Below are 17,638 nucleotides of genomic sequence, written 5' to 3'. Positions count from 1 at the left end.
GAAATTCTTTCATAGAACACAAAGGACCCTGAATATGCAATTGTTTACTATGAGGATGCCCATGGGTGCAGTTGAGCCTATATTGTTTAGGCAAAAGAGGATTAGGCTTCCTCTTGGCAGATTCAGGACTATGTTTTCAAATGGGCTATCTAGAATGAGAGTAAGCCATATACAAATATCCATGATCCATATTAGAATGTTGGCTACCTAATCCATCCTCACAGAGTACTATTAAGGGCTGTCTGGTCACAGATGACCAGTCCACTATTGACATAGTTACAGTTTGATCTCCAATAACTTTGCTTGTCTAGGTCATTCTACATTTGATTTTCATTTTCATCTGCCCCAACTCATCGCACTCTTTCCTGGTCTTAATACTGAAATTGCTGTTTCCCAGGAACATCTCAGTGCTTGCATAATTAAGATGGAGATAAAACTATTTTTTTCTTTTTTTTTAAATTTTATTGAATCACCATGTGGAGGGTTACATAGTTCTCAGGATTATGTCAGTTATACAATACTCAAACACCCTTCCCTTCACCAGTGCCCATCTTCCATCACCAACCCCCCCCAGTATACCTGCCGCCCCCTCCCACCTCCCCAGTCCCCACCCTTGTAAGTGATAAGTTTCACTTCGTTTACGCTTTATCTCGATTACATTCCATGTTTGAACACACAACTCACTACCGTTGTTGGGGTTTCCCCCAAAAAAGAAAAAGACAGTCCTATTGCCAAGGAGGCATTTGATAGTTCTCCATTGCTAAGAATATAGAGATATTAAGTCCCGCTGTTTGTTACATAACCTTTCTTTTTCCCCCTTGCCCCGCGCCACCGAGTTCAAGCCTGTTTAGTAATTGCCACGCTGTCTGACAAAGGGAAAAAAACCGAAAAGGATGGTTATTTCCCATCATCAGCAGGCGTGGGGCTCTGGCTTAGTTGATAGTCTAGTAGAGTGTCTGCAAGCAGTTTCTGGAACCAAAGGTCTTGCGCTGGTATCGGCTCCGGCTCGAGATTCCACCAGCGTCCCACTGTTCCATGTACATAATTTTTCCCCTTATATCCCATTCCCACACCACCAGGTCTATTTGCTTAATGGACATCACACTATGGTTGACACCACGCCGCGTTTCTTCCTGAGAAAGAAAATTTCTTCTCAGCCGGCGTGGGGATATAGCTTAGTTCAGTCTAGAGAGATGGCTACCACTTTGATTGCCTTCAATATTTCAGCAAAAGACTTACTATTCTTGTTAGGATCTCCCACAAAAGTCCGACCCATTAAAAAGGAACCATTACATATTGCTGATGCTAAGATGACATTAGGTCGCACGGCCACGGTAGCGGCCACGCAGTTTTGGGTTTCTTTATAAAGTCCAGGGAAAGTACAACCAGAAATAACATCACTACAAACTTTTACCCTTTTATGGTGCTCATAAGATGGAGAAACTTAGAGAGAGGCTCGGCGTCTCCATTTTGCGCTCAGAAAGCCGCGGACCCTGCGCTGTGCTCGGGAGGAAGGGGTTGAGAGAGAGGTTAAAAGAATTGGAGGATGCCCGGTTTCCACTGTCTCAGCCCGCCGTGGGTTCTCCGATCCCGTGCCGGAATTAGTTCAGTGGGCTGCTTGGAGTCCAAGGGCGCTCCCTTGGGCTCTTCTATCATGCTCACTCCGCAGCAGGGTCCAAAGGGCACTATTTTTTTCTTCTTAGAGCTTTTCATATCAGTTTTTATTCCCATGAATAAAAATGGGATTTTTTATTAATAAAAATAATGGCTGGGGGAAATATTCCTCAGATCTGATTTAATCTCCACTTATAAACAATTGGGATTCTGACTGCAGAGTACCTGAGAATTTAATTCTCTAAATTATGCTGATATTTTTGCTTATATTTATTTATTTGCTATATTTAAATCTAACTGTCAAATTAGAGCATATGTTCATAGCTCTCTGAAAAAACTAGAAACATTTAATGTTTTATACTATGACAAACACAACGTATAAATTAATGAGTTCTGGAACACAAAAAAAGGAAAACTCTTATAGCCTTTGTGCATTTTTGTTGTTTACTTCTATAACTTAATTCAGGATAGTTTTTTCATATACTGCTAAAAATTAATCTTGTATTAAGACAGTTAATATTTTCATCATAAAGTAGCATTTGTAAGTAAACACTATGAAGTATAACATTAAAATATTGAAGGTATCTAGGGGATAGGTATTGTTTTTAAGTTACTTTCATGTATTAATTAAATCCTTACCCCACTAACATTGGTACTATTGCTGCCACCTGTAATTTACCCTTGAAAACTTCAGGTTACAGAAATAACATCATTTACCCAAGATCACGAAGCTGGTAGGTGTTGAAGCTGAGATTCGCATCCAGCAGTTACATGCAGTTAATATCAGTTTTCCTGATTGCACCACCATGGGTAAGACCCATTGGACACCCAAACTCTAATTTGGGGAACCAGATGTGATGATGGAAATGAATGCAGGAGTTAGAGAACAGTTATACTGCATAGCATTTATTATTGGACCTATTAAAGCTTATGCACTTGTTTCATTTTTCTTTCCCTGGGCAGAGTGTGGCGGCCGACTGAAAGCAGAACCCAAACCCAGAGACCTGTACTCGCATGCTCAATTTGGTGACAACAACTACCCAGGACAGGCTGACTGTGAATGGCTGCTAGTATCTGAGCGGGGCTCTAGGCTTGAGTTATCCTTCCAGACTTTTGAAATGGAAGAAGAAGCTGACTGTGGCTATGACTATGTTGAACTCTTTGATGGCCTCGATTCAACAGCTGTCGGGCTCGGTCGATTCTGTGGATCAGGGGTAAATATCAGAGTCCAGATAAAATATATCTGTTGATTAGTGATGGATGTGTTCAGCATAGAACAGTTGTAATGTTCAAAATAAAAATTATATTGTTCATAGCTTGATAAATTTAATAAACTTTTACTTATCACCCCTCTATCTCTAGGAGCTTTCATTAATTAGGTGGACAAATGGACTCAGTAGTTGTTGTAATTTGTGGTTGCTATCCACACTTAAATTCATGTCAGATCCAGCAAATGAAAATGTAAATATGTGAAAATATTAAAAAATGTTTAATATATGGGGCTGGAGCAATAGCACAGCGGGTAGGGTGTTTGTCTTGCACGTGGTCGACCCGGGTTTGATTCCCAGCATCCCATATGGTCCCTGAGCACAGCCAGGAGTAACCCTGTGCATCACCAGGTGTGATCCAAATAGCAAAAAAAAAGTTTAATATATTTAAAGAAATGTTTTTGAGAATTTTGCCACCTCCCCAAATGAAAGCATAACAGAAAAAGTATATGCAACCTTTTCAGATTAAGTCCCCTCAACAAATATATATGATGAGAGCGGCAGGGTCTAGCATGGCTATGTGGGCTCAGCCAGTGTTACAAGAACGGTATCCCATGGTAGAGTATCACTGGTGCATGGAGCAGGGTGCCCCATACAGGTCAGAGGGTGTCTATATAAAGGAACAAAACTGAAATTTTTCTCAATGCTCTTTTTCCCCCAAGTCTCAATGTGGGAATGTCAGATGGTCTTTTGGAGTTGTAGTTTGTTCCAAAGACATTAGTCCCAAGTTATTTTTAATGCCTGCCAATACCCACTCTCTGTTGTTTATATGCCATTGTGGAGATCTTGTCCAAAATAGCAACAGAAGTAAAATAAAGGCTCTCTCCCCACCTTCTCTAAGAGTGTAACAATAAGAAGGAACAGTGGTTCAGATTATGAAAATCATTCTGACTCAGAGTGCTTCTGAAACAAAGTTAACTGCTCTTCAACTTCACTGTACCTAACATTATATACTTGTAAATCAGAGAAACAGGGTTTAAAAGCTCTCAAAAAATACCAAGTTGCAGAAGTTGGAAACAAAAGCATTTGCAAACCCAGCTGTATCCCGGAGTAGCAGTGTGGTACTGAGATAAGGAGCATGTTATTTGTTTCCCTGATCTCAAGTTCTCTCTTCTGTAGAAAGAAAAAGTAGTCAGATCTTCCTTTCTAGGGTGTTGGGATAGCCCACTGGTAAATTGTTTCAAACATGAGTTACTTGCAGTAGTGTGGGGTGAGGGAGGTGTGAGTAACTTGTTTTGTTATTTACCTTCATGTTTGCTTTTTCTTCAGCCACCAGAAGAGATCTATTCAGTCGGGAACACGGTTTTGATTCATTTTCACACTGATGACACAATCAATAAGAAAGGATTTCACCTAAGGTACAAAAGCATCAGAGATCCAGATTCTATGCATACCAAAAAATAACACCAAAACTTCCATCAGAACGTACAAGAATGTGCATAATGGAGAGTTGTATTTTTTTTAAACTGAAGATATTCACACAAATGTTTTCTATAACAAGCTTGAACAGTATAAAAATGTAAGACCAGAACTTTCTGAATCAAGAGCCGTTTTCAGCTAATCCTGATCTGCATTACTGGGATGTTTAAAAAGCATGTTGGATGGTCTGGATGAAGCTGGAGAAAGGGTATCAGATGCTACAAGAAGGCCCCAGATGCTTTGAGTACTTACTCAACAAAGATCCCTTATAATGTGGACCATTCAGGATCTATGACCCTGCCAAATGTTCTTCTGGACAATTTTTCAGGATTGGGGTGATGGGGAATAAAGTGATCTTTCAGGTCATGAACTGGAAAAATTCCCCCTTAAAGTTTAGAAGATTTGCTCTGTTTTTGAGTCTTGGAAACATTGTAAACCAGATCCATAGAAGATGTTGTGACATGGATGTCTTTGGAAGATTGTACCATAAATGAGGGTGTGTATGATGTTTGAAAACTGGAATATGTCAGCTTCATTATTTTCACTAGCAGGCAAGATTAACCTCTTTGAAACACCAATGATCTTGAGACCACTTCAGTTTACTGACATGTTCACAAGTTTGAAATGTCAGTATCAACCATTGCAGTTACTTTTGATATCATTTCTTGACATTCTGGAAGATGCCCAGTTGATCAGTTCTTTCCGTGGGAGTGCTGCCTTTTCACACCAAATTCAAGCCTTGTGATGTCTTAGTAACTTTATGAAAAAACTCCCAACAGGTGTGAACATGACTTCTAAGTGACTTCTAAGCTTCTAAGTGACTGCCTGGATGGTTCATACTCAAGTTACTACTGCTGCTATTGTCTTTCTTTAGTTGTTGATCTGTTGTAGTTGTTATTGATGTTGTTGTCATGGTTAATGTTGTATTTAAAAAATGAAATGAAGCAGAAATAGGCTTTGTAAGAATTGAAAGATCTCCTTTTTTTTTCTCTTCCTGGGATTCAAGTTGAAAACAAAACAAAAACAATGTTGAAAAAGGATTTGTTTCTTAAAAACTTTCTATGGTGCTATTCCATAAATATTTTTTTAAACAAAGCTTTTGATCTTTGAGCCAACCACCTGTAGACTATGAATGTTTCCCAATGTCTGGCTGGTGGCATTTGAAGACTAAAGACTTGTTAAAGGTGTTCAGGGGAATGTATATATACATATACATATGTATATATTCACATATACATATGTATATGTATATATATAATTGCAAGGACAGAGTTTGTCCTGTAGAACAACCACTTACAATGCCTTAGATTTCTTGCATATGAACAAACAGAGCCTCTTAGAGAGACAACACTGGGAACGAACGTTTAACATAGTTTAAGCTAATTATCAGGAACATGCGACATATCCATTTGCATACTGAGAACATTGGGCATAAATATGGTGATCTGATGTTGTAGAAAATGAATTTTCTTCTTTAAAGTCACATGCAGTATTTTTAATGTTAGTGTATATATGTGTATGCAATTGTCTGAGTAACTGAAGCTATGAGGTGAAAAGTAGTAGGTGGTAGAAAAGTTAAAACATAATGTGCCAAGTTCTACTAGAATTGTTTGAAGTAACACCTTTCTTAGAAGGTTTCATGGACAATTAATGGGTACTTCTAATTCTTACCAACTAATTTTTTAAAGTCTCTTTCCTTTAGAGAAACTATTTTGTATTTTTGACGTTAATATAGATTGCTATATAAAATGGCTTTGTCTCGGTTACCTGTCCATGAACATTCAGCCTTTAATACCTGGGGACTTTTTCTTCATTTTTTTACAAGACTATACAGAAAAACTCTTTTTCTTGCAAACAAATTATAAAATGTAAATACATTTTTTAAAAGCTAATATTTTCATCCTATCAAATGCTACTTTGGATATATAGCTCTTGCCTGCTATATCACGAGCTTTTTAGTGGAGCTGACTTATTCCAGTAACTTCTTTTTTTTCTCACTAATCTACACCTAACCAAAATATATCATAAGTGGGGAAAAGAGGAGGATAAAGCATTGTCATCCAGTACACTACACTCTGCCTTGCTCCATTCTGGGCACATGCACAAGCTCTTTTCAAACATGACTCTACCCTTTTGCAAACCAGGGTGATGTTTTCATTTTTTATTCTAGGAACTGAGCTCAAGGAAGGTATGAAAAATACCCAGAGTCACAGTCTAAAGTTAGATACGGAAACCCAAGTGGTTTGAAATAAAAAATCTGTGCTTGTTCTACTAGTGCAGTAGAATCTTGGCATAAATACTAGATATTTTATTAAACAAAACTTTTTCACATAATATAAAATTTAGGGGAGAGTTACAGTAAAATCATTCAGGATAAGCCTGTTGATTCTTTCAGGAAGAGCATGCTAATTCAATACCAATACTGTAGATACTTTTAGGGATCATAGTGCTAGAAGTTTTAAAACAAACCAAAAACTATTTTATAGTTTGAGTTAGTAACCATGAGCTGCTGGCTAAAATAAATATGTTAAATTATTTTATCTGGTGTGGTATAAAGAAAATTCAGTGTTCTACTTTAACACATATTCTAAATATTTCCATTGATATTAGGACACAAGGAGGTGCGTTTAACACAACCAAGAAATTGAAGTTAAAAACTGTTTAGGAGGCACAAGAGATACTGTAAACTTTAGACTTTCAGTGTGACCATTAGCATTTATTGTATCTTCTGTCAGATACCAGTTCACGGCATATTTTTATATTAAGTCAACTTTGGCTTAAGTGTGTTGTCAAATGCAAATTCAGACAATTTGTTCTTTTGTTAAAAATTGTTACTGTTATAGCCATTTTATTAAATTAATTTTGTAAATTATTTTCAACCCCTACATAAGTATATTGTGTTCTCTTTCCCCAAAGCCTGACTCCTCTATAGCACTCGCTAACTGCACACACATAAAACTACTCCCACTTAGTATCATTTTATTAAATTATTTAAAAATATGATGTTGAATTTTAATTTAGTTTATCAAAAATACCATGACATTGACAGCACACATTAAAAAAAACAATTTTAGAGGAATATAGGAGAGACAAATAAAAAAGACTTTTTCCCAGAGTCCTCAGATAACCCTTCCTATATTGTCTTGATTTATTGCATTTAGTACTAATTTCAATATATCACAGTATCAGATTTAACTATTTTTAAATATTTTAAACTCATTTATGTGTGTTCTATTACCACTGCATGGCAGGAGAGGAGGGCCCACCTGGTGATGTTCAGAACTTATTCCTGTCTCTGTGCTCAGGGATTATTCCTGGAAGTTCCCAGGAAACCATATGCAGTGCCAGGGATCAAACTAGGGTGGGCTGTTTTCAAGGTACCTGTCTTAACCTCTGACTATCTCTCAAGTGTCATCCACCACTGTGTTTTTTATGGTAAGCTTCAAGTAAGAAATTGTGTTCTCATATATAGGAAATCCCTGCAGAAAATATAATGACTGTTCTTCAAAATGGTAAAAGTGTTTTTTAAAATATGATGACATCGATTTTTTTAAGCTAGAGATGTGTTAACATTAAAAAGTATTTTTACTAAAAATATTGAAATAGTTGGAAATTTTAATTAGTGATAATGCAAGTACATCTTCTTTGGAAAACCTTTAATGTCAAAAGTAGCATGGAAGGAGGAAAGGAGAAGAATTAGTGAGCTGTTAAAGATTTATAAATTGAATTTCAGTAATGATTTCTAGGAAAAAAATGAGCTATGGAAAAAGAAAAAGAATATATAGTCTGTAAGTTAACTGGACCTTTTCATGCTTTAACAAATAGAAAGCAGAGGTCAGTGATTTCGTGTTTAGTCTTTCATTGTTACTGTTAGGAAATTGAGAAACTGTAACTTTTCTAGGGAACAATCAAAAGAAAGGCTAGATCAAATACATTGTGAGGTATTGTTTGTTTGCAGTCTTTCTACTGTTTTTTTTTTTAAATTGTACATACCTTAGCCTGCCCACTTGTACAACTAGTTAACCATATAACTAGTTTCGACATGACACCTACCCAATGCATGTTGAGTTTAAGGAGATTATAAAAAATCCTGAATAAATCTATTTGCATGCCTCCTCTTATCCAATACTTTAAGTGAAAAATGAGCACAATGAATATCAACTTCTAACTTTGTAAAACTTGTAGGTAGCTCTATTTTGGGGTTACAAAGCAGCAGCAGAGAAAAGACCCAAGAAGCCTGGAGCCAGCTCAAGACATGTAGATAAAAGTTTCTGGCAGCTAAATCTTTGTTCTGCCAGGATGGAGGTGTCAATTAAAGCATAAAATTACTTAAGTTACTTCACTCTGAATGCCAGAGACTGGCTGAGCAGTTCTTCTGTTTTTATTCCACTCTCTCTACTATTTGAACACAGAACCAGAAAAATGCTACAGAGGATTTCATTTTTGTTCAACTATCACTTTATATTGGTCGTTTACACCTATGATAGAAATTAAGGTTTTTCAAACCAATTCACAAATGCTTAATGTCGCAGTTTACTTTGCAAATTGCATTTTTTTTGCCTTTTGGGTCACACCTGGCGATGCACAGGGGTTACTCCTGGTTCTACATTCAGGAATTACCCCTGGCGGTGCTCAGGGGACCATGTGGGATGCTGGGAATCGAACCCGGGTCGGCCGCGTGCAAGGCAAACGCCCTACCCGCTGTGCTATTGCTCTAGCCCCCTGCAAATTGCATTTTAAAAAGAAGATCCCATTGGCTTATTCTATAAAATAACGTAGGATCATTATCCTACTCATAATGGATACTCACAATAAACCTAAGAATTTACATTTCATATTTGTTAACTACACAGCAAATCTACAGGTTGACATTTTATGTTATCAAAAACTACTTGGAGTTTTTCAAAGAGTGGAAAAATTTAGGTGAAAGAATTTTTGAACTAGATATACAGCACAAAGGAGTAAGCACATGTTTTGTATGTGGGAAGCCCAAATTTGATCCCTGGCATCACAGCCTTCCTTCTTCACCCTTAGGAGTCAACCCCAAGCCCTGACCTTGGAATAAATCCTTAGCTCCATTAAATGTGATCCACAAAAAAATCAATACTAGTATTACTACTGCTAAAAATTTTAATCAAAATGTAAAAATGCATCTCTAGTTCCACATCCTATTTTAAATTCAGAATCAGTGATTCACAAATTAAAATCACTTAAATAGGAAGGATCTCTAGAAAGACAAATTACATTTAAAAGCATGTGACAGCAAGGCTTAAATATGTAAATCCACGTAACAGAATTTTTAGTGAACATTATTTATTAGAGGAACATGTAAAAATTGAATTACAAGGATAATTTCTACAGAGATTCAATTTGTTCAAGTTCTTTTAACACCACTGAATACCTATTAGTCATGTTTAAATTCTGGGGTTGTCAAAGGTCCCTCATAAGTTTTGCTGTTAGTCTAAAGACAGGAGCTGCTGAGATAGCACATTGGGAGGTGGGCAGGCACTTGCCTTGCATGTAGTAGATCTGGGTTCAATCTCTGGCACTCCGTATGATCCCCCAGCCTCACCAAGAGTGATCACTGAGTACCACCACGTGTAATTTATTCATTGCTTTATTTCTTTTAGTTATTGATATATTTATTTGTTAATATGTGATGCAAGTACTAAAATTTTAATAAGACATATATTAGAAAAATTAGCAACCCTGTTCTACTTAAAATCTTTGTTCTATTAAAAGGAATTTAACTAGGCTAAGTTCTAGTTAGAGAGATAAAAATTCAAAGAAATCAAAATAACATGTATTCAATATCAAATATGTTTATATATTTTTCTATCATTTGGAAAACAATTCCAATGAGCATAGTTTGTATTTTGAGACCAAATTTTACACCTGTCTTTTCCCAATCCTTTGTTTTCTACTTTGTGTTAGTTTGCACTTATACTTTTATTTTTTAAATTTTTTTCACTTGAACTTTTTTTTTAATTCTTTTATTGAATCACCATGTGGAAAGTTACAAAGCTTTCAGGTTTAAGTCTCAGTTATACAATGCCCAAACACCCATCCCTTCACCAGTGCACATATTCCACCACCAAGAATCACGGTATACCTCCCCCCTTCCGCCCACCTCCCCCACCTCCCCACCCCGCATGTGTAACTGGTAAATTTCACTTTACTTTCACTTTATTTTGATTACATTCAATATTTCAACAAAAGATTCACTATTATTGATTTGGAGTTTCACTTGTACTTTTTTAAAACTTCAGCTGTCCTATGAATTTATTTTTTCACCAATAACTTGCATTTTCAACTTAGGCTAGTCTCAAAATATGCAACCAAGGGATCGCAGATCAAAATTCTCCATCATGTAATTATTCAACTAATAGAATAAATATATATCATTTATATACAAACCTATATATTTTTAAAACTACCAGAAAGCCAGTACCTATAGCGCTTGATAAATCTTAATCTATGATGAGACACTGTTACTGTTACTGAGTCTCATGACAGTGTTCATGAGAAACGGACTAGTTTCTATGTTCCATTTGCTCTTAAGGGAACAAACTTCTCTGAATGCAGCAGCTATGTGTACCTAGGTCGAGAACTCAACATGACAAACGACCTGGCACCTGAGCTGCGCAAAAGGAAGAGAGCGGTGTGGAACACCTTCAAGAGCATCAAAGACGTCAAAGGACGAAGAACCTCTGGCTCTGGGAACATCTTTTTGACTCCATCATTCTTCCTGCCCTAACAGATGCATGCCTCAGAGACCTGGGCCCTGCAAAAACAGGATACAAATGCTATTTGAGAGTCTCCCAGAGAGGAATTGAAAGAGCTATGCTTGTGGGATCACATTTCACTCAAGTGAGAGAAGGAATCCGGACTTCTGATCTCCGTTGACAATCAAGAATCAGGGACACTATCTCTCCTTTGCCAAGGCATCGAAAATCAGATGGGTTGGACACATAATGCGATTTTGAGATGACCACTGGACTAGAGCTCTAACTGACTGGATTCCAGAAGACATCAAAAGAACGAGTGCCCCCCCACCTATGAGATGACCACTGGACTAGAGCTCTAACTGACTGGATTCCAGAAGACATCAAAAGAACGAGTGCCCCCCCCCACCTATGAGATGGGTCAGACTTCTTTGTCAAGACCCTGAATAAATGATTTGAGGCTCTTCATGTTCTTGGAGAGAGCAGATGTCATTGGACTACACTAGCACAGGACAGGGACAAATGGAGACGTTACTGGTGCCCACTCGAGCAAATCAATGAGCAACAGGATGACAAGTGATACAAGTGATACAAGTGATGAGACACACTGATATATTTTCAAACCATAATCCCCAACCAATGCTGACCTAAATTGTGAAAGTGGAAATATTTGCGAATATGTGAATATATTTGGTTTGTTCTCCAAGGCGCAAGACATTTTGAATGGTTGATAAAATCTCTGAAATACCCAAGTCTTTTCATGAACATATTCATAGTCAGAGTACTCTAGGGGGCAGAGAAACAGTAGAGGGCTAAGGACACGGCAAAGTTTGATCCCATGAGCATCTTTGGGTATAATTTTGGAAACCTCTGAACACAATTGAGTGTATCTTAGAGCACCTGAGCATCACCAGGATGGCCTGGGTAATCCCCTGCAGCACAGTGCCCAGAGCCACACCTTTCAGCCTTTGACTGAACCCCCAGCCCAGTTGGCAAAGCATCACCAAGTTATCAAAATACTGAGTAAATATTTATTTTATATTTTGTGTTTGGGGGCCACATCTAGTTGTGCTTTTAAGGGACCACTTCTAGGCTCTGTTCTCAGAGGCTGATCCCACAGTGCTCGAGAGAAGTATGCAAAGCTTGGGATTGAACCCAGGTGCCTTGCATAGACTGATTTTTTTAAATAATACATTTAATTTATAAAGATTTAAAAATACAGTATTTGAAACTAAAACATAAATGTTAGATATAGCTGACAATATATGATATTTTGTAGAGTTTGAGAATCACAAACATAGCAGAGAGAGATTAAAAATTCATTTTTAGAGACAAGGTATGGTATGTACAGAGATAACATTACATTCAAAAGTGAAAAAGCTGAAATTTCTTCCTAGTATCAGAGAAAATATAAGAATATGCACTTTTTTCACTTTTAATTCAACAGTTATTAAATGTTCTAACCACATAAGGCGATAAGAAAAACTAAGCATTCAAAACAAGGGAAGGAGTAAAATTAAATTGTTTTTATTTGTAACTGACATATTACATATAAAAATCCCTAAGAATTCTAACAGTTTCATAAGCACTGTTAGAATCTGGTTAATCAGTGTAAAAAAAATAAACTTAATTTCTCTATACTAAAATCAGACAATCAAAAAGAGAAATTAAGAAAGTAACCTCATTTGTAATTGCACCAAAAGCGCTAAGTGATGAAGGAAAAAAAAAAACATAACCAAAGAAATGAAAGATCTTACACTGAAGACTCTAAAACTGTAGCACTGATGAAAGGAAATTTAAAAAAACATCAAAATAAAGATATTCTGGATTAGACAATATAATATGGACAAAATTACTATACTCTTCAAAACAATGAAGTCATATAAAAATTTCTGTGGCACTTATGAAAATATAATTATAGCTTTAAAAAAATAATTTTCTTTTGAAAACATCAGAGAGGTCTCAAGGGAGCCAGAATATGAAAGGAGCAAACAGAGAGAAAGGAATCTCTAAGAGAGAAGCCAACTCTCTGTTCTACTGTTCAATCTAGTTATTAGATTTTTTCTAACTTGCAAATAAGAATACTCTAATAAATAATATACCTGCTGCTTTATTTACCTCCAATTTCTATGTACAAACCCATACATTATCAATAAGTATCTTTGTACAATGCCCTGGCCTCCTTGGATCTACGGTTCACACCTGTTCTACTAAATTCCTTTTTACTTTGTTTTTATTGAGGTAATCTGGTTTACAATGCCCTCATCCTTGATTCAGGGTGAGAAGCTATAAATTTCTACAGGTTGCTATTGAATCTGCTATAAATATAGGTTGGTTGCCTTCACTCTTTGCCAAAATATCTTGGGAGAAAATGTTGAATTGATAATTCAAGAAAATATTTTATTGTAGAACACTGACTGCAGCAAAATTGGAATTTAAAAACAAAACAAAACATTTTTTAGATAAAATCACAAAAAACCCAGAGCCTAAACAATTATATATTAGAGTAAAAAGTTTTTTAAAGTGAATAATGCATTTATTCTGAAGCAAAATAATATATGATAGAAGTCCTAGCTATAGGAAGACAATTGATGATACATATAGATAACACTATTTTAGTAGCATCAGCTAATTATATATAAGATTCTAAAAGTTTTGAAGGGAATCTAGAAGTGAGAATATCTATGAATTATCTTTGATTTTAGTTTTGCTGTTGTTGTTGTTGTGGAGGACTATTCTAACTACAAGAAAATTTCATTATGATGATTACATAGATCATTCTTTCTGCCTGTAGGTTTCTTTTCTATCATTTTTAATGATATGAAGATTAAATTTTAATGATATCAAGTTTATACTTAATACAAAAAAGATGTTTCAAATATTAGACATCATAAAATATTTTCATTAGCATTTTATCTGTGAAGAAAGAAGCTAATAATTTATGCTATGATTTCCTCTAAATTACAAAAGTGAGAACTAAAATAAATTATATTTTAGTTACCTTTAAATTCAGATTTTATTATAGATCTGTATTCTTGAATTACATTGATATTTGGAAAATTATACAGAATACCCTCTGCATAAATCAAGTTTTGTTATGTTACATTTATTCTCATACTTATTATTATTTTTGTATAAGGTTTTGAAATTTTTGAAAGTAAGAACTTAATTTTCACTCACCTTCTTTTTCATCTTTTCCCACAAGTAACTGTGCACATTGAAAAGATCTAACTTATATTTGTTGAAATGAATATAATTGAAATGAGATTGAATTGAATTTAGCTACTCGAACTAAAACTATTCAGAAGGTGAATATTTGCAATTCTAAGATTTAGTACTGTTATAATAGCATTAATTTATATTAGTATATGAAATTAATAAAAAGAATAATTAAATACAAGAAGGAATTTAGCACATAATAATGGACATAGAAAATATCCTTTATCTTCATAAACAGGTTTAGATTGGAATGGGAAGGAATGGGAGTGAAGATAGACGGTCAGCAATTACACCACGTCCACTTCACTGATGACATCGTTCTCATAACACCAAACATTGGCCAAGTGGCACAAATGCTGGCCAAGTGGCACAAATGCTGACACACTTTGCTGAGTGTGAAAAGGTCAGATTGAAGCTGAATCTCAACAAGACGATGTTCATGAAAAACGAACAGGTCTCTGAAGCTCCATTTGCTCTCAATGGAACGAACATCTCTGAATGCAGCAGTTATGTGTACCTGGGTTGAGAAATCAACATGAGGAACGAATTGGTGCCAGAACTGCACAGGAGGAAGAGAGCAGCGTGGAATGCCTTCAAGAGCGTCGAAGAAGTGGTTAAGAGAATGAAGAACTTACGACTTCAGGCACATCTTTTAGATTCCACCATTCTTCCTGCATTAACGTATGCCTCAGAGACATGGGCCCTACGCAAACAGGATGAGAATGCTATTAGGGTGTCCCAAAGAGGAATCAAAAGAGCTTTGCTAGGAGTATCATGTCTCACTCAAGTGAGAGAAGGAATCCAGAGTTCTGACCTCCGTCGACGGTCAAGAATCAGGGACACTGTCTCGTTTCCAAGGCATCAAAAATCAGATGGGCCGGTCATGTAATGCGATTCAGAAACAACCGCTGGACTAGAGCTGTTACAGACTGGATTCCACGGGACGTCAGAAGACCTCATGGCCGCCCACCAACTAGATGGTCAGATTTCTTTGTCAAATCCCTGAATGAACGATTTGTGGCTCTTCCTGTGCCTGGAGCAAGCAGATATCATTGGGCTGCACTAGCACGCAACAGGGACAAATGGAGATGTTACTGGCACCCGCTCGAGCAAATCGAAGATCAATGGGATGAGAAGTGATACAAGTGATAATTTTCCTGATATAAATTAATAAGGAAATTGGTTGAAACATGGCAAATTCAGTGTTTTGTAATGAACACATAATTCTTTTCTATTGGAATTTAACTTTTAGTGAAACACTTTGTCATGGATCTTGGCACTAAGTCTATGCTTATTCATTTGATTTAAATTGTAATGCATGAAATTTGATACAGCGGGATTCAAAATGAAGGGAAAAGACTAAGAATGAAAAGACTTCTCCCAAGAGGAAAACAATGAGAGAAAAATAGATTCAGCACAGCGGTTAGGCATTTGCCTTGCACGCGGCTGACCCAGGTTCGATTCCTCTGTCCCTCTGGGAGATAGATTCCTCTGTCCCTCTGGGAGATCCAGGCAAGCTACCAAGAGTATCCCTCCCACATGGAAAAGCCTGGCAAGCTCCCCGTGGTGTATTTGATATGCCAAAAACAGTAACAACAAGTCTCACAATGGAGACATTACTGGTACCTGCTCGAGCAAACTGATAAACAATGGGACGACAGTGCTACAATGCTACAGAAATAATTTTACTTAAAAATTCAAGCAGGGGCAGAGAAACAGTATAGCATGTAGGGTATTTGCCTTGCATAAGGCCAGCCTGGATTCAATTCCTATCATAGTGTATGATCTCCCCAAACTTGCCAGTAGTGATCCCTGCATGCAAAGCCAGGAGTTAGTCCTGGGCACTGACAGGTATAGCTCCCAAACACCAAAATTAATAAAAATTATGCATACTCTAATGGATAGAAAATAATTCATTTGTCAAACATGAGTCTAGGTTCATTACAAGAAATAAACAGTGTTGGGTATTTCACGCAGAACAGATAGATCCATGAGCTCTCACAGGACTGCTAGAGGCATCTTCTTGAGTGCCCTCAATAATTTGACCTGCCAGAACTTCCACCTATGCCATGACTTGGGAGTCAAATCATCAAAAGACTGCCTAGAGAGCTTCTGAGTGCAGGGGCTTTGAGCATTACAAATACAAAATGACTTCTATGACCTGAGGGTTGGTGCTCATGGTTGAAACCCTACAACACTGTTATAGAAAACCATCCTATTGGGGCTGGAGCAATAGCACAGCGGGTAGGGCATTTGCCTTGCACATGGCCAACCTGAGTTCGATTCCCAGCATCCCATATGGTCCACTGAGCATCACCAGGAGTAATTCCTGAGTCCAGAGCCAGGAGTAACCCCTGTGCATCGCCAGGTGTGACCGAAAAAGCAAAAATAAAAAAAGAAAAGAAAACCATCCCACATCCATGATCCAGGAGCTGAGATGAAAAAGGAAGCAGGTTGATGACTTGCTGCAAGCTGCCCTCCAAAATGTACCCAGTGACTTATTTTTAGGCAAATTTAATTACATCCAAATGCCTCATTCACAAGGAAAGGTTTTTTAAAATATGTCGTTTTAAAGTCTAGCCCAAACTGTGTTGAATTTTGAAAAAGCATGGGAGTAGACAAAAAACACTATCCACTGTATTAGATATTGTTGGTATATATATTATTTTTTGTAGTGTACAAAATTAAAGCCATGTGGCTTAAAACAACCAACATTATCTCACAGGAGCTAATGCTAAGGTTCTCAGAGTCAGGTGATGCTGCCTGCATGCCTCTGCCACATTGACCCTCACACGGCTCCCGTAAGGGGTTCCTATGCCTGTGCTTGATGGGGGACAGAAGTCACTTTCAGGCCCAGTGGCTCTAAGGTTAGCAAGGCCCTCCCTGTGCTTTTATCCACAGATAACGTATTCTCTCAGACGGGATGGAAGTGTGAGAGACACAATCAAGAGATCGGCTATCCTCAGAAGTGGTATCCCATCAGTTTTTCCATGTGTAATTAATTAGAAATAGCTTGAATCACCTCTATTCAGAAGAAAGGCAGGCAGCGTCATTGGAAACTACTTAGAAGCCATACAACATAGTATATAACATTATCTTTTTCCACCCTAGTATCTAATATTCTTGACTCACGTGATTTCATTCTTCATCTGCTTTTATGTAATATCAATTTCATGAGAGTACAAAAATAAAATGGTCATGCTTTCTTTTTGTTATTTTCAATTTGCTGCAGTTTTCTTATACTATTCCCAATCGGTTATTTTATACATCAGACATTAAGATCCAGAGACTATAAAACAGTGCTCCTGGAAGCCCGCAGCTGCATGGCTGCGCATCCTCTTATAGACTATTTCTCCCTCTCAGAGAACCTGCAAGGTACTGAGAGCATCCTGC

The 17,638-nt window shown here is 37.0% G+C and overlaps 1 protein-coding gene across 1 annotated transcript in view; it reads left to right on the top strand.

Annotated features, from left to right (window-relative positions):
* The window catches only part of TLL1 (tolloid like 1), a 216,441-nt gene extending 209,962 nt beyond the window's left edge, over nucleotides 1–6,479 (top strand). Inside the window, exons 20-21 of the mRNA XM_004610364.2 lie at nucleotides 2,578–2,828; nucleotides 4,152–6,479. Of these exons, the coding sequence (XP_004610421.2) occupies nucleotides 2,578–2,828; nucleotides 4,152–4,286 (386 nt within the window). The 3' untranslated portion in view covers nucleotides 4,287–6,479. The remainder of the gene's footprint in view (nucleotides 1–2,577; nucleotides 2,829–4,151) is intronic.
* The last annotated feature ends 11,159 nt before the right edge of the window (nucleotides 6,480–17,638 follow it).

Source organism: Sorex araneus, chromosome 1, assembly GCF_027595985.1.
Source record: "Sorex araneus isolate mSorAra2 chromosome 1, mSorAra2.pri, whole genome shotgun sequence".
Taxonomy (NCBI): Eukaryota; Metazoa; Chordata; class Mammalia; order Eulipotyphla; family Soricidae; genus Sorex; species Sorex araneus.
This window is presented reverse-complemented; position numbering and strand designations above follow the sequence as displayed.